At 37.1% G+C, this 23,066-nt stretch overlaps 2 protein-coding genes across 2 annotated transcripts; both read right to left on the bottom strand.

Moving 5' to 3' along the window:
• Positions 1 to 2,233: 2,233 nt before the first annotated feature.
• LOC139116272 (epidermal retinol dehydrogenase 2-like) lies at positions 2,234 to 6,161 on the bottom strand. Its single transcript, XM_070678869.1, has 3 exons — positions 5,927 to 6,161; positions 4,010 to 4,126; positions 2,234 to 3,146 (listed from the first exon to the last, which is right to left on the bottom strand). The coding sequence occupies exons 1-3, from the start codon at positions 6,145 to 6,147 to the stop codon at positions 3,032 to 3,034; spliced, it is 453 nt and encodes a 150-aa protein (XP_070534970.1). The 5' UTR covers positions 6,148 to 6,161; the 3' UTR covers positions 2,234 to 3,031.
• Positions 6,162 to 14,314: 8,153 nt separating this feature from the next.
• On the bottom strand, positions 14,315 to 14,680 carry LOC139116421 (estradiol 17-beta-dehydrogenase 11-like). Its single transcript, XM_070679060.1, has one exon. It carries the CDS (start codon positions 14,678 to 14,680, stop codon positions 14,315 to 14,317), a length of 366 nt encoding a protein of 121 aa, XP_070535161.1.
• Between the last annotated feature and the right edge of the window lie 8,386 nt (positions 14,681 to 23,066).

Genomic DNA, 23,066 nt, shown 5'->3' with positions numbered 1-23,066 from the left:
ATGAGTACATCCAAGTTGTGACTTTATCCTGTTTCACCTGTCAACGACAAAGAAATGTTTTTTCGCATTCTTTCCATGCTATAGCTTTAAGTTTCCGATGACAGACTATTTGTTCAGGAGGTATCGATCATGATCGGAGGGAAGACCTCGATACCAGATTGTCACATTGCTCATGATTGCAGGTTTGTCAGTAAATATAGCTGCACGTGGGTGCGACATTGGATACTGATACTAAAAATTCTGACAAAAATTGTCAGTGTTGCATGACTGTTGTTGCAATTTCAGCTGTTATTACATATCTGTGACGTCTCTTTTTCATGGTCACATAACAGACATACACGTTTACACTTATCATTGTTATAATTTAAGGTTACTCACAAAATACCGGGATTTATGTCCGACATTATGCAGCAGAGGTGTTGTCATCGATGCTACGCCTCTCGGACAATACTGAAGTGTACGATGTATGAGGACATAAATCCCAGTATTTTGTGAATAACCTGATTGTTATACACCTTATTTAGTCCAATTTTACTGCAAAAAAAGTCAAAATTAATTTGCGTTTTTGGGATGCCCGTCGCGTAATACACTTAGCAATCACAAGCGAACTGAGAACGCGTTCAGCGTGTCAGCTAAGTGCTCAGAACGAAATTTCAAACCAGCGCAGCGCAATGTGTGTGATAGAAATTGTAGGTCAGCAGCATAATTTCACTCTAATTCACCTCCTTTTTCCCTGCGCGAACGTAAAGTTTTTTTGAGGTCAAATGTCAAATAGCGTCCAATAACACCAAAAATTATTGTACTCAACCACAAAGTTATTGGACTCTGCATCCTCTGACACCAAAACTTACAGTACGACAAAACTCCATAGGTTACAGACGCAGGTGTATAATAATCAATCATATGAGGGGAGCCACTTGCATGCACATTGTTAATGATATTGAATTTTACTTGGATGTATCAAAACTAAACATAATTTGCCATTTTCCTTACTGTTAAACGGGCATCAAAATGTTAGCAGCTTTTTTCTCAAGAGTGTCTTTGGCAGAAAAACTGCAGTTGAAAAATGGTTACAGTTGTGACGTAAGTATTTCTTGTCAAAAATATGTTTAATTCAATGCAAATTACATAAGGCACATTAGCTGCAAGTTTTAGCAATTTTGTTCAGTCTTTATTGTTGTGTGTATAAACCGCATTTTCGACAGCTACTAAACAGCATCTTGAATACCAACATTCTGCTTGACAACATACTATGTTACATGTTTAACAACCGCTGATATTGTTGACAAATGAATTATATTCCAGACTGAAATTCCAATTTTCAACAATATACAATGCTAAATATACACATATGAACTGGGTTGATGACCTAAATGCTGAATATTCATTATGCCTTAACAAGTAGAACAAGAAACTGCAATACATACACAAAACAAAACTAATACGGAACTGCCAATAGTTACAGCTTATGGAGTTTTAAATATGCCGGAACTGATTTCTGTCAGACTCAGTACAAACACTTCTGTATACTTTCTGAGGGCTTGTTCAGGGATGTGCATATAGCTGTACCAGCCCTGAGGAACTACAGAGACTACCAGCTATTACAAAGATATCCCCAGTACAGCATAGTCAGAAAAATAAATATGACTGCTGCATTTCACATTCATATGCCCAGTGTGTCAACAGCCCAGTACAATAGTTTTGCAAATAGTACGTGCAACCTGGGTTTGAAAAACTCTGCTTGACCATCTGCTTCTCAGTCAGCCCTGTACCAGCAATGTATACAGTTCTGTATTGGGGAAATTCCAACATAGCTGGTACATTAATGTGTGCATAGCCACAGCGGCACTGTGTATTTACAATAAGATTAGTACAGGGAGGTAAGAATCTATCATAAGACTATTAAGCCACCATGATCCATTTACTCTGCAGATAAAATAACAGACTGTATACAATTTGAATATGTATTGCGTAATTTCAGTAAGCAAACTGGATGAGAACAGCCGTTGTACTCAAAACTTGTTTTATTCTTCATAGAGTCTCTTTGTCTTTTCTGAAAATTATCTTCATAGCCATTGGCATATGTGTTCCTTCAACTCAGAAAGGCATAACTTAAACGAACTTCCTGACAAAATTCAGAGTCTGTCCCTTTCATGAAATGCTGCAATGAATCGATGCAAAGACATTCTGTATACTGAAATTGAAATCGAAGTTATTTTGTGAAGGTTTTCCGACAAGTGGTCGTCGTCAACTAAAAGACTGCCAATTCTCCAAGACTGCATCGAATGAATCGATGCAAAGATATGCTGTATACTGAATTGAAATCGAACTTATTTTGTGAGTTTTCCGACAAGTCGTCGTCGTCAACTAAAAGACTGCCAATTCTGACATTCTTAGCTTAAAAACGTATAATCACATTTCCCTTATAGTTGTGTTAGCTGTAACTGCCCTATATATTTTCATTATTTTTTCTGTTTTTAAAATTCATTCCCATCCAAAATTATATCCCTCAACAAGTCTAGTGTTCATCATATCGTAATGCTTGTATGATTGTGATGACCATTATAGTCGTCGACACTGAGTCGGATATTCGACCTGAGTAGAAATCATTTTCTCCACATTATACACGATACAATATTTATAAAGAATTGTACCCATCACGCCTTCAAGAAATGACGACATCAAATTTGGACACACCAACAATATTTCTACAAAACTAAGGATCTACTTTACGCCTTTCGGTAGAATTGTTTAGCTACACTTGTCTATTATATCTTACGTTGTTAGGATTAATAAGAATTTTTCGAAGCTGTTATTTTTCCATGACCTAGTGTTCAATTCTCTTGATTACATTGATTTTTTTCAATCTTCCCATGATTGCCAATATGCAACCAAGGAACATCGGATTGTTTCGGACCTTTACGCTTATGTGTTCTTCATTAAGACTGAGTTTAATAATATGCGATGAAACATCACTTGCAGTACCAACCCCAACTTTTCAGTCTACCGTTAATCTTGTCAGCAATGGGATTCACCTCGCAGAATGCAGCTTGTACGGTTTCTTCTGTCTCCCTACAAAACCTTTCATGAAGTCGGCGGAACCAATTATCCGAATAAGTAGTGTATAGGCATCAACCGGCATCCACCTATTCAAATGTTGGAAACAGTAGATAAGCGATAGATAAAGACGCACGAACGCGAAGCAGAGAGACAGAGACAAACAGAAAGAAAAAAATACAGAGAGCCAGAGAGAGAAAAAAAATCCCGACAAAACAGACAAACAACAAACAGACAGACAAACGGTAATATAACATGTCATATTATCCAGGAACTATAATTTGTTGATAAAGTCACCGAAATGCCAATGCTTAATTGAAAATATTGCTTATATTCATATATGAACGAGGAATCACTTCAGAGGGAAATTGATAATTAAAGATTCTGAACTTACAGAAATGGGATAAAGTCGAAACTATCCTGACTGCGGTTGCAAGCTATGAACATTATTTACGCAAGTTTAGTGTGCCAGATGAGTCAGTTTGCGCAAGCGCACGTAAGTGTGTTTTTGTGTAATCTCGTCTCTAGGCTAATCAGCAAATGTCAAAAGTAATAAGATAAAATTGAGTTGGAACCGAGAATGATTCACTTACACGGTTTACATCAAATTACATGAGATGAATCGAATACTTTGTTATAACTTACGCTTACAGGGAGGGTGTCGTCGGAACTGCGCGTGTGCGACTTTCTTGTTTACAAACAATGTATTTTATTCATGATATATAGACGCATCACGTCAACATAGCCGTACTTTTACTCTTTGCGATATTCATTGTTAAACAAACATGTTTTAACTTTCATCAATAGCCAACGTAGCCAAGATACAGTGTTTATATTGGTCGTAGGGGTCCCTGGCAACCTTTGAGCAGAGTTCAGGCGACACCCTCCCTAGAAAGTACAATGTCACCCTAAACGTAGCATCAAACGAAACAAGCATGTCGGGAACTCTTACGTTTTAAAGTACGGAAGCAGGTACACAGCTTTTGGAATGCACAGTACTTTCTGGTTGATCTGCACTGCCTGTAAAACCTTATCTGCCACGTACACTGGATCTAACATTGGTATCAACCTGTTGAAAAGTAGAAACAATCATTAGCTGTACTGTTGGTCATTCTTCCGTGATGTTTGCAGTCACAGTCCATGTTTGACATCGCGGTGCAATTACCACCGAGACAGCTGCCCGAGAGGCGTCAATTGTCCGTCATCTTCAAAACGGAGAGATAATGAAAAACAGGAGGTCGGCGTTTGAAGCTAATCAGACATTCGGGCAGAAACGTGTTCTTGTAGAGAGGCAGCATGCTAGGCCGAAGAAAAAAAATTCTGCTATATGTTCCGATAACCCGACCTACCTTATTTTTTACCTCACGATCCTGAACTTTTTGGAGCTACGTAAACACCGAAGTAAAAAAAGGGGAAAAAAACCGTAAAATCACGCGTTCGTTACCTTTGCTTGAACGAGAATTTTTTTATGTTTTTATTCCTTTTATATGTATGATACTTTTTTCTGGAAATGTTGTGGTCATTGCGTGATCGCCCTAAATGCACATTTAAAAATAAAATATTTCGGAAAAAAGCCTGCCGACCTACCTACCCTAATTTTGAAAACCATGTTTTTGGTACAGCACAATTATTTTGGCCCTTTAAGACAATTCCGCCATGAAGCGAAAATATAAACCTGACCTGTATTTATTCGAATGATAACGATAAGCCCCAATAAATAATATATAGAAAAACAATGAAGCACTTGAAAGAAGTCAATGTTATCCTCACACCTTCTGGCAGTGCTTTGGATTATCAAAAGTTTAAACTGTTGTTAACGGTGTCATAATTTTTCAATTGATTCAATAAGAAAGGACGCCATCTATAATCATATTGATGCTTTCCTATGGGAGCTGGCTGTTGCTTTAAAGGTTTTATCAACCATTGCGTTGAATTCAAATCAAACGAATGATATTTTCATTGTCAACAATAACCATTCTACAACATGATATTCAATATCGATAAATCATCAATTTTTCCTGGTCAACTCCACACCGTATTCCTTGCATGGCAGCTATTGGCCACTTCATTTTTGGTGCGTGGTCAGATTTTTTACAGCCTATTACCGCACTTGATACCTTGTGATGAAGATTACAAACCAGACAAATGGCGTTTAAAGTCAGACATGTTGAGAAGATAGTTCTCCCCATTTCTACTCATCTGCTTGTAGACCGATTAACAACACGACGAGCTCAGAGTTGATTGGATTGTATACGGAATGAACGAAGATAGAAATCGACTTTGTGAAGAATTCTGTCGACGCAATGACATAATAACTGAGGGTTTGGCACGGAGTAACATAATTTAAGGGCACATTTAAATCGTATTTATATACACTAAATTCTATCGTAAGAACGCTATAGGGGTAAATTTAAAGGGACAAAGTCGCCAATTTTTTATTGATTTTCTTTGAAACGAGATACTACTTATATTGTTTGACATTTTGAAAGATGAATGAATGGGTGACCATGCATATATACGACCCTGCCTTTAGACAAATTAAATGAAACTATGGCGAAAATTAATTAATGGTCATGACCATTAATTGATTTTCGCGATGGTTTCATGTATCGTGTCTAAAACTGGGGTCGAATATATGTATGATCACCCATTCATTCAGTATCTTTCAACATGTCAAACAATATAAGTAGTATCTCGTTTCAAAGAAAATTCATGAAAAATGGGCGACTTTGTCCCCATTAAATTGTTATATGCCAAATAACTAGCAGAGCGGCTATAATTTTGCATTGGAATTATTACAGATACCGATCTTTGCCTTCGCCGTCCACTGGTAGTCGTTATTACTGGAATGAACAGTAAGGCAACTTACTCTGTTTTTACGCCATCAAACATTCCAGTATTGATAAAATATGGCTGCACCAGAGTTGTGTGAACTCCCGTCACTTTCTGTATATCCATTTCTAACATCAACGATTCATGGAGACCAACTGCAGCAAATTTACTGGCGCAATGCTCCACCACACCAGGGCATCCACAGCTACCTGCTAAACTAGCAATGGTTACCAGATGACCATGGTTGTTGTTGATCATTGTCGGTAGGAACGCTTTTAATGTCTGCAATACAATTTACCAACATTTCAGATTTCAGATTCTCCTTTTTATCCTCTAAAGTAACTTAAACTCGATCAGTGTATCATGTGTCCTTTTCTCATATTGACGGGTCGTCGAAGAAACGTCTCGTGTTTGCAGGCATACTATAGACCATGGGAAGAAAGGGTTGGTTTCCAAATGTGGTCTCCAAAACAAATATTATTTATCAAATTTCAACACAACCTTAAACACAAAATTATGGTACGTTCCAACCAAATGAATGTAAGTCATGGCCTGAGAATATTTAATTCCGTGTGAGGATTGCAGGGTGCACGAAACTTCAACAGATATATATAATTACTTTGTACTTGTATGTTGTTTGTATGTATGTATGTATGTATGTATGTATGTAGGTAGGTAGGTAGGTAGGTAGGTAGGTAGGTAGGTAGGTAGGTAGGTAGGTAGGTAGGTAGGTAGGTAGGTAGGTAGGTAGGTAGGTAGGTAGGTAGGTAGGTAGGTAGGTAGGTAGGTAGGTGTATGTATGTATGTATGTATGTGTGTGTGTATGTATGTATGTTAGTCAAAAAGGCTACCTGACAGTCGGTGCAAAGCACTTAGCCTGTAATTTGTCAATTTTATCTTTGTAAGTAATTGTTTGTATTTTCTATGTTATACGAAGCCTGCAATAGGGAATTTACTCCTGTTGGTGATCCGAATGAATAAATAAATAAGTAAACAAATAAGTAAACAAATAAATAGGGAGTAGAGTTCTAGAACATTCCTGTATGACTGACTTTGAGATTGTATGAGAAAACAATTGTGTTACTGATCATGCATGAAGGTACACAAAATGATATATTTTATCAAGAAACCAAAGAAAACTTCCGAATCAGTAGTGTTTGCGAGGTTTTGGTACAAAAAGGAATAATTTTGCCAGTCTGTCTTCAAATTTAGCACAGTAACATCACTTTTTAAAAATAATTTTCAAAATTACTTACTGATTCAGAGCCTTTTTTGAAGGTTTCGACAAAATTACAACATTTTATTACAAGGATGTGTTCTTGCATGCCTAATGCAAACCGATGAAATCGGCTAATACTGCGCCGTCCAAAGGTAGGCCCCTGACTTAATTAAAATAAAGTGTTTATGAACATGAAAATATCTCCAACTAAGGAGGCAATTTTGAAGAAACGATCAGACATGGTGAGACAAGGAACGGGGTTCTCCCTCCCGATGCTGCATTTATGAAAATAAAGTGTTGAAACAGCGTCACTTTGAAGTCAACAACAACGTAACAAATTATATCTGACTTCCACTAGCCTTGCGTCACAACTGTTACCTTCATCCTACTATGTTAATGTCACTATCAGATCAAGATACCATTTGTTGCACTTAAAGGGCCATTATTTGTAACTGTTGACCATTTTTTACCTCGGAAAATTCCATGTTGGAGGCTCATATTTGTTGCAAAATGTTGTTTTACGAAGAAACAAACATGATTAGTGATGTTATAGCCACATAAAACTGCTAATTTTTGTTCAAACGTGTTTCCCTTCCGAGCTCATTTGTTGACGTCCGTCATGCTCAGCGTGCTGGGGGGAGAACGCAGATATGGTGACGCCGCGATCACGCCAGATGTACAAGTTCACGTTTATTGCGGGATCAAAACAATATTGCGTCGAGGAATGCCAGACATCTGGCTACGCAACGTGCTCGGACAATGGACTACGACGTAAGTGCTGGGCATAAGTAATGAATATTTATTTTGAAATTGCTGTAAATGGCTAGCGCAGGTGCAGAAGAATGCCTACGTTGCAATCCGCGTGTCAACAGAGTTTGTATTTCTGTCCGGACAAAAATTGAAATTTTCGTTGTAAAATCACATGTTATTTAGTTGTAGGGCACGTAATGTTTCCGAATAATATGCGATTCTCTGTTATTTGACAGGCTATTCAGCATGAGCCGGTGATCATTTCAATCAAAACTAACGGAAAAATCGCAAGAAGATACAGCTAATGGAACTTCAAACAAAGATTTGAATGCCTCTGAAAACATTTAACGGCTAAACCTTATATCGTCTACCATGGCAAGTGGGTGAAAACACTTTAGATTTTGGCTCAACTACGGCTTTTTTCTTAGACTTGGTTCAAGTCTGTGGGTTGTGAATGTTTTAGTGGGGTGAACGCGATGATTTGTGTTCTGTTTTCTGTGAAGCGCGTGAGTTGGGTGAACGCGTTGAGTGGGCCATGTGGTGAACGCTATACAGAGTAACATATAGACAGAGTCGCAACACTTGCATGTCTTTTGTTCCATGGTCGTCTCGGTAGACTATTGGCTTTTCATATTAAAATGAGCTCCAAAGGTGTTAAACTTTTTGGAGGCTTTGTTTGTGGTTGATAATTACACGAGATTATGCGAAAAATACGACGAGATGGCATCGTACTGCCAGTCGCGTAGCAACCATAGTTACTTCGTGAGCTCTCAGGCCAGAAACACTGCTTCACGCCAATCAAAACATAACACGCCAGCAGTTTCATAAACATGTCATTCCTTGACGCACGTGTAAAAGAGGGTATGACTGACCGTAAATCATTGAGTAAAACCAGACAGTATCGATAAAAGACTTTCAAATTTGGTTCAAACACACTCATTATATATTCATAAAAATATGAGAGGAATTTTTAAAACGGTAAAACTCATTTTCCTGAAGCTCAAAACACTCCCGTTTTCGCCAGCACGTCAATTCTGCCCAGCACCACACGACAACAACAACACAAACTTTGCCGAACATACTTTCGCTTAACAATTGGCGAAAATCCGAAAATTACCGAAGGATTCATGGTCGGCACTCTTCGGAAAAGCGAGGCGAGAGCAACCTGAGGCGAGGCGAACATGGATGGGTTACGTAACCGCTTCACGCCTTAAACAATACCTGTTGCCACTCTATCTATCTTTCTCTATGTGGTGAACGCTATACAGGGAAGTTTCTCCCGGAATCACAGCAGAAACTAACCCACTACTGTGCAGACTCAAACTCAACGGTAACACTTTCAATCGCTAGGAAAACCTGGTCAGGGCTGCCAAATTCCAAATAGGTTGGTATGAAATAGGAGAGACACAAGAGGAACTATTACAAATGGTTTTATTTTTTTTATCGATTCATCGATTTGAACCAAGTCTAACTTTTCCCAATTTGACAAGGGAAGTTATAGTGCCTGGCGGGATAATAGGTGTTAAAGCTGTGCATCAAACGTACATTTATACATTTGATGTTTTATGTAGATAAAAGCTGAGTTTATATCAGTTTAAATTCGCCCAACATCCTCTTGCAATGAGATGCAAACATATCACTGCAGGAAAATACAGAGACACTTCGATCGCAGATGCAGTATTGGTATTTTCTGCATTGTTAGATATCGGTAATTGTGTTAGATGACCAGACGGTTGTAAAGCGGTACGGTGAATACATGGGGAGGTCAGTTATTACAGACGCGTTTGACAATTCGGCGTTAAAATAATATGATTTGATGATACTTTTTAAATTTGGCGTTAAAACGTGATTTGATGACACTTACAACAACTTTCACACGAACACGTGAATATATTTACATTTTTGCACACTCCATTCCTGTTTTCATTTTTTAGTGACCCCCCAGTCGTAAATAATGGTGACTCCCTAAAGCACTTGATACCAATCTCGCACGAGTAAAACACAAAAGAAGATCATTTTGTTAACGTATTGTCAAAGCATTGTCATTTTAGATAAGAGGTAATTATCTATGATTAAATGTACGCATTAATAAATGTAAATTTTGGAAACATTTGTCATGAATAGGAAAATGGTGGAAAAACGTTTTTCTGGGAATCCTATAAACCTGCAAGTGCTTGGTTCGGATGTTGAAAGATCATGTTGATCACCTAGCTGCGCTTGCAATGAAGGTAGATCGGTTCATATTGTCATGGCGATGAATTAAATCAAGTTGTCTCCTATACTGTAATGAAATGACTAGAATGGTCATATCACTTTTTTGAGAGTAATTTTCAATCAGTAATAATCAACAATGTATTTGTCTTGTGAAAAATTTTTCTGTGCTTCGTCTTCGTGTTGACTGAAAAACCATCCATGATAAAAATCGAACCAAGCTTTAACGTTATTTCAATTGAAACGATCACCGACCCAGTAAATTTATCACATCGCGAATGTGAGGATACGTCCTTTTCCTGTCAACACCTTTCTGACCTTGTAGCAACATCTTTAACTTGATAAAGATGCACAAAGTCCACTGTCCGACATTTTGGTTGAGCTGCATATACAGCTGCCTTCGTTTTTATCGATTGAAAGATGAAATTCAATCACTAGGATATCGTTTGTTTCATTCCATCGCTCTGACTGTTTTCGTAAAAAGCTTACTTTCCCTCAGAACTATTGATACCGTTGTTCAAATGTTTAAGCTTGAAGCTTGATGATTTTCGTTTTCAACATGCACAGACTATATAAGTCAAACATGTACGTTTGATTGTAATATCGTGACTGCTATATCGTGTTGTCAAGTTCACCAGCTGGTATCGCATAAGGAGGGAGCTACCATGTTTCTCTAGAGTTTTCGCCTCATGAACGGAATGTAAAAAAGTGGGACACCATTAATAAAAAGTAGAAGTTAACACAGAGACTGTGGTCCACTTCAACGACAACTTTTTCTCCATTTAGGCAATGCCGTCAGATGACCTTGAACAAAAAGAATATACCCTCTCCTATACTTCTCTCAGTATTGTAATGTTCAAAAATTGCCCAAACATTTTTTAACGATTTGTTCATATACAAAGTGTGACTTGGCTTCAATTTTATTGTTAACGTCAATTCATGATAAAAATAATTCTTCCATCATTGGCAGATAAATTGCATAAGAAAAATTGTAAGAATTCCTAAAATACTAAATTAATGAACGACACGGCTAGGGTAAACGGGCCAACGCATTAAATATGAAAGTTTCATATCACAGTTTTATGTCAGGTAGAACCTTTCTACTCGGACTTTATAGTCAAGAGCATCATGGAGTCATGCCGGAAAATGCCGAGAGAGTTTGACCGGTTAAGAAGGGCTTGACTACGCAGTTTCTGCGTAGTGAAGCTTCATTACGTATTCATGGTGACCCCTGGCCAGCTGTCAATAACTTTGGGGGCTTTTGTCTTTTGGCCTGCTTTGCATATGCGTCGTTGGACATGACCTGCCAATCACCCAGGTAGTCAATTAAACTATTAAAGGTATACAGTCACCTGTAATCTAAATATGCCCATATATGGTCAAAGGGGCGTTCCTTGGTATTCAAAATGTCCATGTGAGGGCGCTGTTTTTAAAAAGCGGCCACCCGCTTAAAATCTGTGATTAGTTAGATTTTCTCTTTCCATGGTAACAGTGGCAAAATTGGAACAGGTGACAGTATACCTTTAATTGACTGTTTATCGACCCAATTAACACTATCCAGCAGTATCAGTCATATTTTAATCGCGTGGCCCGGGTGGGCACAACGTAGGAACGCGTGTATTTCTGTGTGTACGTTTCACTTGTGGTGTTGTTTGTACCATCGTGTGTCCTTGTTTCACCTACAGCATTACCTTCAAGGTGACAGGCTTACTATTAATGTTCAGTATCATTGCACCGAGTTCTGCCCACGGTGAAAACCACCTGTTTTGCCTACTAATTACTGCCCGTCGCTGCCCGTCCTGAATGTAGCCTATCTATAGCTACAGTAATCACATAAATCATTTATCAGTTTTGATATATACTCCTAAATTGTAAGTTTGATCAAAATCGAGACCACATTCAAGGGCTATGCAGACTGTCCATGTAAGCACACACAGTGACAAGAAGGCGGCAAACACCTACTCACCAAGCACATCGACTCGGCGAAAAGAAGCATAAAAAGCTAGGCTTATCGCCAAAACAAACGCGCCAAGCGCTAACAAAAACCCATACCAAGCGGCCCTTTTCAGGGCCACCAAATACTCCAAAAAGGGAACTACCAAAAAATACGATAAGATGACATAGAACACACAAACACTTAAAAGAAATAACAAAAATCGTACACATAACAAACAACTGAAACACAACATTAAATACAAAATAAACAATCACAGTAACGTAACAGAAAACATGGCCGTGGAAATAAATCAGCTATTTCCAAAGAAAAGCCGACAACAACATGAAATTCAACAACAACCTATCATCGCTCAAACTATGAAACTCCGAAAAATAGTACTAGGCAAAAGCCTTAAAATTCATTCGGACACCAACAAAACCAAACAGAATAAAACCACCTCAGGATTTCAACAAATAAAGTCGTATAATGTGACTACGCTACATCGTGAGACACAAACAATCGCAAACAACACCAATTCAAAGAAAAGTCAAATTGGACTCCACGAACACACAAAAAAACAAAAACTTGAAAGCTATCTGAAGCTGCTAAACTCGCACTTCTAGAGATACCCTTTCAAACAAGGAAACAAAACATGTCGCGTGCCAAAAGAATCGCGATAAACCAGCTTGCAAACATTGGACAAATTTTGGGAAAATAACCCTTCGACAAGGGTCGGTTTTTCGTTATTGTCAACACAAACGATTACGTACTCGAATGCGAAAGGCAATTACGTAACACTCAGTATTATACACAACAAGCCAGAACAAACAGTAAACAAAGTAAATGAACTATTAATTAAAATGTACGAGAACAAGCACATCAACCAGGATACTTGTAAGTATCTTGATCCAATAAACATAAAATCCGTACCCCGCAGTGGTACTTATTGCCTAAAAATTCACAAACCTCCGCAAAAATCTAAAAGACACACCAGTCAAAACAAAATTTACCGAAGTAAAGAAATATAGAACAAACAAACCGAACCACCAAACGGACTCACAACGTGACCAAAATTAATATACTTGCCTCGCTAATCGGAAAGCAAGACCACTAAAATGCATTAAAATAAATTTTCACAAACACAAACTAAGGAAAGAATCTACACTGCGACTGATGAGAAACCACACTCGGGTTTCGAAACGCAAGCGTCAAAGGGCGACTCTGTCAACTTTTGTAACAACATAGGTCCGGCTGCGTCTCGCCATAAGCTTTCCCCACACAAACAAACATTACCGTACACACTAATCCAAACTTCTCTATAAATATCCAAAGCGAAACAAACATTTCATTAACACAAACAATCGGATAAGAATGTAGGAACACATTTTCGAAACGAATCAAACACAAACTCGACACAAAAACATTTAGGATAGTTAGGTGGGGAGCCTGTTTCACATTTTTTACATCTCGCTATACTGTCTATGATTCTAAAATAAAGTCATCTGCCACTTTTTCTGTATACGCGGTTTGGCAAAACTCATCTCTTCAATCGAAAGTCGGGCGATTTCATGGTTCTTTGGGGCACTTAAGTGTACGTCGAGCTTAAGGAATGTAGTTACATTCGCGATGTTTTATTCGAAAATTATTTATTCCTTCAAGGGCAAATGCACATAATTTATGCTGTTGGAAATACTGGCCGCTCATAAACAAGACAATAAACTCAATATATGTGCATCTTTACTTATATTGTCAAAGTACCACCGACACCCACAAAAAACCAAATGGTTCAGTCCAGGTATTTGCAACTCTGCCATCCGACTGGTCAACAGGAAATCAACCATAGGTGTCTTTTGGCACGCTTATACGCCAGTCACCTGGGCGACGGTAATCTGCACCACTTATCACCATCGGGAAGGTACTCCTCCCCATATACCACTGGTGATCCCACCCTCAAGGCACTGCGTCATTCGACCAAGCATTGTTATTGTAATTTCCTGCATAAAATTAACAGCGAGGTCAACCGGTCAAACTCTCTCGGCATTTTCTCTCATGGTTCTTTCGAATGTTGACAAATTATAAACACATAGCATGCATGCTCAGAAATCAGATCTGATCAAAATATTACTGCGGTAAGTAATGACTTGAATGATAATTTTGCATTTTAATGTTATTTAGTATTGCAAATCATTGCCATGAGCTCAATGAAATTTAAGGAGTGTAAAGGTCACGTGAGATTTTCTTACACCTCTGGCAACGGCAGCAATCTACCGCGTTGTTTTTCCTATGCGTAAATTTATCACATTGCAAATCTAATGAGAAACAAGTCTTTTCAAAGAAGCAACTTCTTGTCTGACTTGTTTAGCAACACGATAAACGTCTTCTTTCTTGGTCACATCTACCACGTAGCTGTGGGCTTTACCTCCAAGTTGTTTGATCTGTTCAGCTGTCTCATAGTTACCTTCTTTGTTAATATCCCAAAGTACCAACGTAGAACCCTGCTTAGCAAAGTTGATGGACATCAGACGACCAAAACCACTACCAGCACCGGTAACCAGCACGATTTCTCCGGCAACCGATTTCTTGTTTGCGGGCAAAAATAATTTTATCCATGACCAAAATACCAAAGCCCATACAACAATCATGCCGAGCAAGGCCTTTAAATGCTGAAAACCCATTGTGACAATTGCCCACGCTAGATGGCACTGTGTCCGATAGCCTATATGTCTACACTACTGCAGTCTGAGGTTCTAGATGCAAGACACTATCAATATACTCTGCTTACTGTCAGACTTTGAACTAGCGAGATAAGTATGACCTACCTGTAACTTAACATATATAGAGAGCAAACAGGGTACATGACAGCGTCGTTGTCAACGATGGTATTTTAGACTATTAAATTTCCCCTTTCATGTCTTTAAAAATGAAGAGATAGGCTGGAAATTAATGTTCATCATAGTTGCGGTACTTAGGACCGTCTAAAAACTGTTTGAATCTGCAAAACGCTGATCTTGAAAATTACTGAAGGAGTCATGAAATCAACATTTCATCGTCCAATTTCAGTTAAAGTTTTAATTTTGTAAACATGGGGCCACCGAAGATTGACTTTGATTTATTATTGCTTATTTTTTACAATTTTATAAACCCGTACTGTCAAGATAATAGATCGATAACGAGATAGATAGATATATACAGTTGATAGAGAGATATAGATATATAGACAGATAATAAATACCAGGTAGTTCAAGCACATGTGATGGCACATGGGGCCCAGAGATCTGGCTCCTGTTGTTGTTTGTATTGTTGTTTATGTTTATATTAGTCGTATTGTTGTTGACCAATGAAATTCAACAAACATAACTATTGTGTTGTTGTTGTTTCAATCGTAAAGTAGTTGTCATTAGAACTTGAACACTATATAAGGACGCTATTTGATGCAATGCAACGACTCTCTCCCAACTTACTCTCTTTTCCTGTGTATAAACGGTGCGCTCGGGTATTTGGTTGCGGATATAAGACCTCTGGGGTGAAAATTAGCATATTTGGCGGGAAATAATCACCGAGCGAAGCGAGTCAAATACCCTCGCTTGCCGTTTATAACCTCTAAAAAGGATATAATCAAGTCTGTAGTTGTAAGTATGGCGCCCTCTATCGTCGTATGCCTTTCTTGATTCCTCATACCTCGGCATAAAGTTGAATTACAGGAAAACTAAACAAAACAAATTTATTTGAAAAACAGAGCTATGAAGTCACGTTTTAAATTGAGATAGTTACTTTTTGCAGAATCAAATATTCCAAGGTCCATTTACAGATGTTTGATCCCATGATAAAACCGCCAACTTTGCACAGAAGAACTTAAAAACTATCGCCTAATTTCTAATATACCATTCGTGGCCAAAGTACTTGAGAAAGTAGTTGCAACTGAGCTTCATCGACATCTGAAAGACAACAATCTGTATACAAAGATGCAATCTTCATATCGTCAACACCATAGTACTGAAACGGCAATTGTTCGTGTTTACAACGACATACTTCAAGCTATCGATGGACAGCAAGAAGTCATCCTTATCCTTCTAGACCTATCTGCGGCATTTGATACCATTGATCATCAAATTTTACTTAACAGATTGCAGTATCGTTTCGGTATAACCGGCCTGGCTCTTTCGTGGTTTAAATCATACTCAGAGAACCGAGTTCACCATGTACTTATTGAAGGGGCCCAATCAATCAGAGCCCTTGATTTCAAACATAATATCAACTGTATGATGTATGCGGATGACTCCCAAGTGTATATGATTATGAAACGATCACAACATGCAACAACAATTTCAAGTATCGAAGTGTGTATTGAGGAAATACTAGCATGGTATACATCCAATAAGCTTAAACTGAACGATAACAAGACTGAGATCATCCATTTTTCGTCACGCTTCAGTAAAACAATTCCGATACCATGTATCAACATTGGTTAAAGCTCTGTAAGTGCATCATCAGTTACACGTGACCTTGGTGTCATGCTTGATTCAGGACTTAAAATGACAAACCATGTAAACTACATCTGCAAAACAGCATCTCTCGCAATCAGAAAAAACTGGCCAAATTCGACGATACTTGGACAATGCCAACACTGAAAAACTCGTCCACGCGTTCATTACATCTAGACTGGACTACGGCAATGCTGTTCTGTATGGGCTTCCAATAAAAGAGTTGCAAAAAATACAACGAGTCCAGAATACAGCCGCTAGACTTGTCGTCAGGAGCAGGAAATATGATCATATCTGTAGTGTATTACGAGATCTCCACTGGTTGCCCGTGAAGAAGCGCATTGACTATAAAATTCTACTTACTGTCTACAAGGCTTTAAACAATTCGTGTCCATCGTATATCACTGAACTCCTCTCTTTGAAAAAGGTGTCACGAAGTTTGCGATCCAACCACAATGCTACATTGACTGTTCCGCGTTTTGCAACCTCTACTTACGGTGAACAGGCTTTCTCTGTGGCAGGTCCACAATTATGGAATTCTATTCCTTTTAAAATCAGATCCGTTGTATCAATTGGATCTTTTAAATCTCAGCTTAAAACTTTTCTTTTTACCGATTCTTAACGGGTTTTTTAATATATTTATACTGAACTGTTTTTTTAAAGTTTAATGTACGTGTATTTTACCTGGTTTTGTAAAGCGCATAAAGACTTTATGTATAATGCGCTGATAAGAACTATTATTATTATTATTATTATTATTATTATTATTATTTATTATTCTGCTACATTGTACAGAAGTATCGACTACGGACATATGCACAAATGCAAAACACCACAATCACAAACTTAACATACCTCGTGGAAAAGTTGCACGTTAAATTCTCCAAGCACATGCTTAAAGTTAATAACAAAGCATCCAACATAGCATGCTTAATAGAACTGGATAGATATCCTCTAGTTATTTCAAGCATAACACAAATGGGCAAATATTGGCTTAAAGTAAGTAAGATACTACACCGACTCGTTAGGCATATGATCTGGGCTGTCAACTGGACAATGCACATACAAATAATGTCAGGTATTAAACTGTTGCGCTTAAATATTGGACATGCCATGAATGTAAAAATGGAAAATGACAAACAGTTTAAGACTGATTTCAGTGTAAAAGTTAAACAGTTATTTGAGAAATGTGTATTTGAATTGATTCATGATGATACCAGACAAGGGCACCATAAAAATAAACTGCGCACATACGGAGAGTTGAAGAAAGATTCCTCTCTCGAAAGCTACCGTCATGTCATAAAAAACCCAGATCACAGATCAGCCCCCTGTAAGTTACGTATTAGTGCACACATATTACACATAGAAACAGGTAGATATAGAAACCTTGATGTTACAGACAGAGAATGCCCGATTTGCCAAAATAAACAAGTAGTAGATGAGATACGTTTCTTCTTTTACTGCAAAATCACTGAAAATATCACAAGCAGAAACCTTTAAATTCAACGATAATTCTGTATCGCAAGAAGTGACAATGAGAATATAACGTTCAGAAAAGTGCGCAAATGTGATCTTTCAGTAATTAACATTATCTGTCGTGCATGGTGCATCCCCATTCTCCTATTATGTTTCTTTCTTTCCAAGCTATGATATAATAATCGACTTATCAGAAACAAAACAAAACTTTTTAATAAAAAAGTCACATTGAAAAAGGAATTGTCATCTCCAATGGAAGGATACGGGTTTGGAGATCAATATCTTCGTTCATGTCTTCTCTACCCTTCTTTCTATTGTTTTTCGTAAATTTCGCAGTCAATATCGACTGACATAATCATTCCGTCAACGTTTCTAGATTGACTATCAGATCCAAATGACTCGCCTCCAGAGAGTCTTCAAAGCGAAGTTTGCGTATATGATATGACGTCAGCGGTTTTCATGTGGTAGTAGCCAGACGTAGTGATATGACGTCAGCAGTTTTCACGTGGTAGTACCAAGACGTGTAATCTTGATCACAGCGGGAATAACTAACTATAAAACGGTTTTGATAGATTGCACTAATGAAGATATCAGACTTTGCCTCGTCTTCTAGTCAGTAACATAGTCTAAATGTCGGACTCTCATGAAGTTTTCTTGGTAGTCTCGCAGCGTGACATATATCTGTCTTTCAGGTCTTTAGGAAATACACTTTACATTATCTTTGTTTTTGCTTTCGTGTTGATGTCATCATAAACGTCACCATCTGGTAGCTCTCATTTGTCTCTCTAAAACGAAGAAACCGATAAGAAATTGACTGACAAATGAATAAAATTATAATTACCCAGTTACGACATCTTAGAAAGTTGCCCATTAACGTATAGAAGGGAAAATGTTTAAAGGCCTGTGTTGGCACCAGATTGTCTCATCTGAAAATTTATCCACTAGATTACACTTTCAATGGAGAACAATTAGGCTATCATACCTCAACAATCCTCTTACGGACTAGAACAAAGGCGATCCCAGGGATGGCCAAAGTGTCTTTAACCTCTTTACAAGTGACGCAACAATACTTAAAGATGCGAACTTATATCCATTGTCTTGGTAATGCTGACAGCGAAATTAAAGATAATTACATTTTTTCGAGTTAGGGACTTATTTTGATAATAACAATAATCTCATATGTGATACCCGAATTTCGGAACAATGTACATAGTTGACAAAGTGTATGAATGAGCTTTTTTAATTGTTACTACGTCCACACTACGGAGTTACATGTTATATCACTTTTGAGTCTGCTGTGTTTTGTTAACAAATGTGAACTCTATGGTGATACAAATTTGCAACCGGCCTAAAGTTGTGTGCGAGAGCTGTTTATATCAGTTAGCCTAAAGCGAAGTAGACAGGTGAAAAAGGGAGGAGGGGTCAGTGAACCCGCACCATTTTTAGTTAGCTATATCACAATCTTGTGCAAGGCCAAAGAGGATCCTTGACCTGAATGTGAAGCTAGCAATAGTCTGCAAATAAATCATTATCAATGGAGTCATTACACAAATAATTACACAATTCATCGTTTATTATGAGGATTTTTTTTCGTTTTTAGAAAGTTAATATTTAACATGCAGGTGTATTGTATCACAAACAACCTTGTCTGTGATTATATCCACAGAGATGGTTGACGCGTGCCCTCCTGCGGGCACTGTTCGTCAACTCCTATACGCAGGCCTATCGGACAGTATTATCTCCAATTTTCTGCGTGCTTTTATCGGACACATATTGATCTGCCAAAAGACGTCTGTAGGCAAAACACCATCGATATCGATTTATCAGTAGCAATTGATCCCCGTTATTTACCATATTTCATATTTAATTGGTTTTTTTTGTTTTTTGTTTTTTTTTGTACAATATAAAGTTTTTTATCTCTTACTCCTGACCAAACGTGAAGGAATCCTGTATGTGGACATTCCTTGTTTTTTTTGCGAATGGTGAAAGTAACGGTATTTATCCATGTGTTGGCGACTTTCGACAGACATGTACGTCGAGTTTTTGATCATTATTCTTGGTATGAGAATCCCATAATCATCGTTAAGTAATACTGTAACAATAAAATACTTTATTGCTCAACAACACAAGGAGTGCGGTGAGGAAAATTTGTTAGCTCCGCTGTCAGCGACGCGGAGCTTATCAAATAGGTTGATTATCCGTCGTCGTCCGTCGTCGTCCGTCGTCGTCCGTCAACAATTGCCTTCTCCTCTGAAACCACAAGTCGAATTGCTTTGAAATTTTATATGCAGTTCACTTGGGGTGACCTCACTTCAGTTTGTTCAAATCATGGTGAAATTTGCATATTTGTATTTTTGGGGCATTTTTTGGTGTTTTTGGTAAAAAAATCTTCTTCTCTGAAACCGCTCGTCCGATTGCTTTGAAATTTGATATGCAGTTTGCTTAGGGTGACTTAAATCAGATTTGTTAAAATGGTGGTGAAATTTGTATTTTTAAGGCAATTTTTGTCATTTTTGGTAAAAAAATCTTTAAAAATCTTCTTCTTCAAAACTACCAGTCAGATAGCTTTTATATATGGTACATATGTCCCTAGGGATGATCTATTTCAGATTTGTTCAAATTGTGCAGAAATATGCAAATTTGCATTTTTAAGGCAATTTTTGGTCAAAAAATGTATTTCTCAAAAAGTACTGGTCTGACAGTTTTGAAATTTGGTATACAGGTTTCTATAGATGAACTAAGTAATATATATTGAATTTCTGATGAAATCTGTAATTTTGTATTTTTGGGGCAATTTTTGCCATTTTTGGTCAAAAAATGTGTATTTCCAAAACTACTCACCTGATAGCTTTGAAATTCGGTATACAGGTTCCTACAGATGAACTAAATGATATTTATGGAAACAATGATGAAATCTGCAATTTTGTAATTTTGGGGCAATTTTGCCATTTTTGGTCCAAAAATGTGTTCCTCAAAAAGTATTGTCTGATAGCTTTGAAATTTGTATACAGGTTTCTACAGATAAGCTTAGTAATATATATTGAATTTCTGATGAAATCTGTAATTTTGTATTTTTTGAGCAATTTTTGCCATTTTTGGTCAAAAAATGTGTATTTCCAAAACTACTTATCTGATAGCTTTGAAATTTGGTATACAGGTTTCCATAGATGAACTAAATGATATTTATTGAAATAATGATGACATCTGCAATTTTGAATTTTAGGGCAATTTTTCTCATTTTTAGTCAAAAAATGCGAAAAGTACTGGTCTAACAGCTTTGAAATTTGGTATACAGGTTTCTACATATGAACTGAGTGTGATTTTTGGGGGCAATTGTTGCCATTTTTGGTCAGAATATTTTATTCTCAAAAAACTACTCATCAGATAGCTTTGGTTGACATGTTCTTAGGGATGATCGAATGTGATATATTCAAAGTATGATGAAATCTTCAATTTTGTATTTTTGCAGCTTATTTTAGCCACTTTTTTCTGGCCACTGCATTGAGTTATCAAAGATTTCCACCTTCTTCATCAACATGTGTCAAAAATAGTTATTCTGTACATAAACACAGCGGAGCTATATCGGCCGCTAGGTCGCTTGTTTTACAAAGAGGTTAATAGTTGTACAAGACAGCTATTAACAGAAATTCCTCCATAATTATGCGGGTCAGTTGTATCACCTGATTCGAATAAGGAAACCAAATATGCTTTTTCCAAGAAAATGGAAATATACCCGATGTCAGTACGGTATTAAATAAAGAGCGGAGCGGAGTATTTGTGAGAACCACCGCCACGTTATTGAAGCATTTCATTCAATATACCATCTACACATGGGGATTCCCCGTGGACTTCCCTGACTTCAATTTTCTCAGAGATTTTAAGATTTCAGAAAGTAAATAAGAATATAGTTCACAAAATCTTGATCAACTATATTAATATATGTTAATTCAAAAAGAATATATGATCAGGAAAATTACCGAACTGCTTAAATTGAGTAAACCATTCACTTAGAGAAAAAGATGAGCCAACTTCCTTATTGACATGACAGTACTCCAGATATATCTTTCTACAATTTTCAGTATTGATTACGGTCACTGGAGTGAGAGTTTTCTAACTTTGATAGCTGTGTTCCTTACTAAAATACAGACCTTTTAAAATTCTGAAAGTTGTTTTGCAGTCTTTCTTCAGAGTGAAACATTGTGTGTGTGTGTGTTTTATAATTTTTGGGTTATATTTCAAACATTCAGTCATTCTGTGTTTTAATGAAATTGTTGTCATGTCAGTTGTAAGATAGGAACTTAAAAGTGTCAATTCTCAGTGTCAATTGCAGTATTTTGAATGAGCTGTAAATGTATTCCGCACTTTTTATGGATAACCCAATGGTCAAAAACTGTTGTAAGAAAAATGTGATTGTGAAATATTAGTGCATGTTGCTTTCTAATGCCGAATTCTAGAACACAGAAAAGTATCAGGAACTTGTCATGCTTTTCATATGAACTGCAGATTTCATAATGTTTAGTACACTTTGCAAAACAGACTTTCAATTTACAGACATCAAGATATTTCTTACATAAGCTTATATCTCTGTTACATTAAAGTACTGCGCCTGAACGGCGCGCCGAAAAATATTAAACATCCAGATGTCTTTGATATATATATCGGATAGGAAAGTCATGCGGCTTAAGGGCATGCTGAAAAATATGTTTGATATTTTAAAGTAACGCGCCTGAAGGGCGTGCCGAAAAATTTAAAAATAAAGATATCTCTGATATATATATATATATATATATATATATATATATATATATATATATATATATATATATATATATATATATATTATATATATATATATATATATATATGGTATATATATATATATATATGTCTGATATATTAAAGTTTAACACTTGGAACTGGGGCTCTGAAAAATATGTCTTATCATTATTAAAGTTACGCGCTCAAAGGGCGTACCGAAAAATGCAACTGAATGATGAAATTTGTGGCTTGCATGATGCATTTTAGGCAACTTTATGAGCGATCTTTTTTTCGTCTCAAGCCCTCTCTGCCTGAATTTTTTTTTCATTGACATTCGCTGAGAACA

The sequence above is a fragment of the Ptychodera flava genome, chromosome 17 (assembly GCF_041260155.1).
Source record: "Ptychodera flava strain L36383 chromosome 17, AS_Pfla_20210202, whole genome shotgun sequence".
NCBI lineage: Eukaryota > Metazoa > Hemichordata > Enteropneusta > Ptychoderidae > Ptychodera > Ptychodera flava.
This window is presented reverse-complemented; position numbering and strand designations above follow the sequence as displayed.

Excerpts from the sequence above, each read along its gene's own strand:
- LOC139116272 (XM_070678869.1), bottom strand. The coding sequence starts at position 6,147 with ATGATCAACAACAACCATGGTCATCTGGTAACCATTGCTAGTTTAGCA. Across the intron at positions 4,127-5,926 it reads TTTGATGGCGTAAAAACAGA|GTTGATACCAATGTTAGATC; the intron begins GTAAGTTGCCTT and ends ACTTTTCAACAG. Across the intron at positions 3,147-4,009 it reads CTGCTTCCGTACTTTAAAAC|GTGGATGCCGGTTGATGCCT; the intron begins GTAAGAGTTCCC and ends ACATTTGAATAG.
- LOC139116421 (XM_070679060.1), bottom strand. The coding sequence starts at position 14,680 with ATGGGTTTTCAGCATTTAAAGGCCTTGCTCGGCATGATTGTTGTATGG.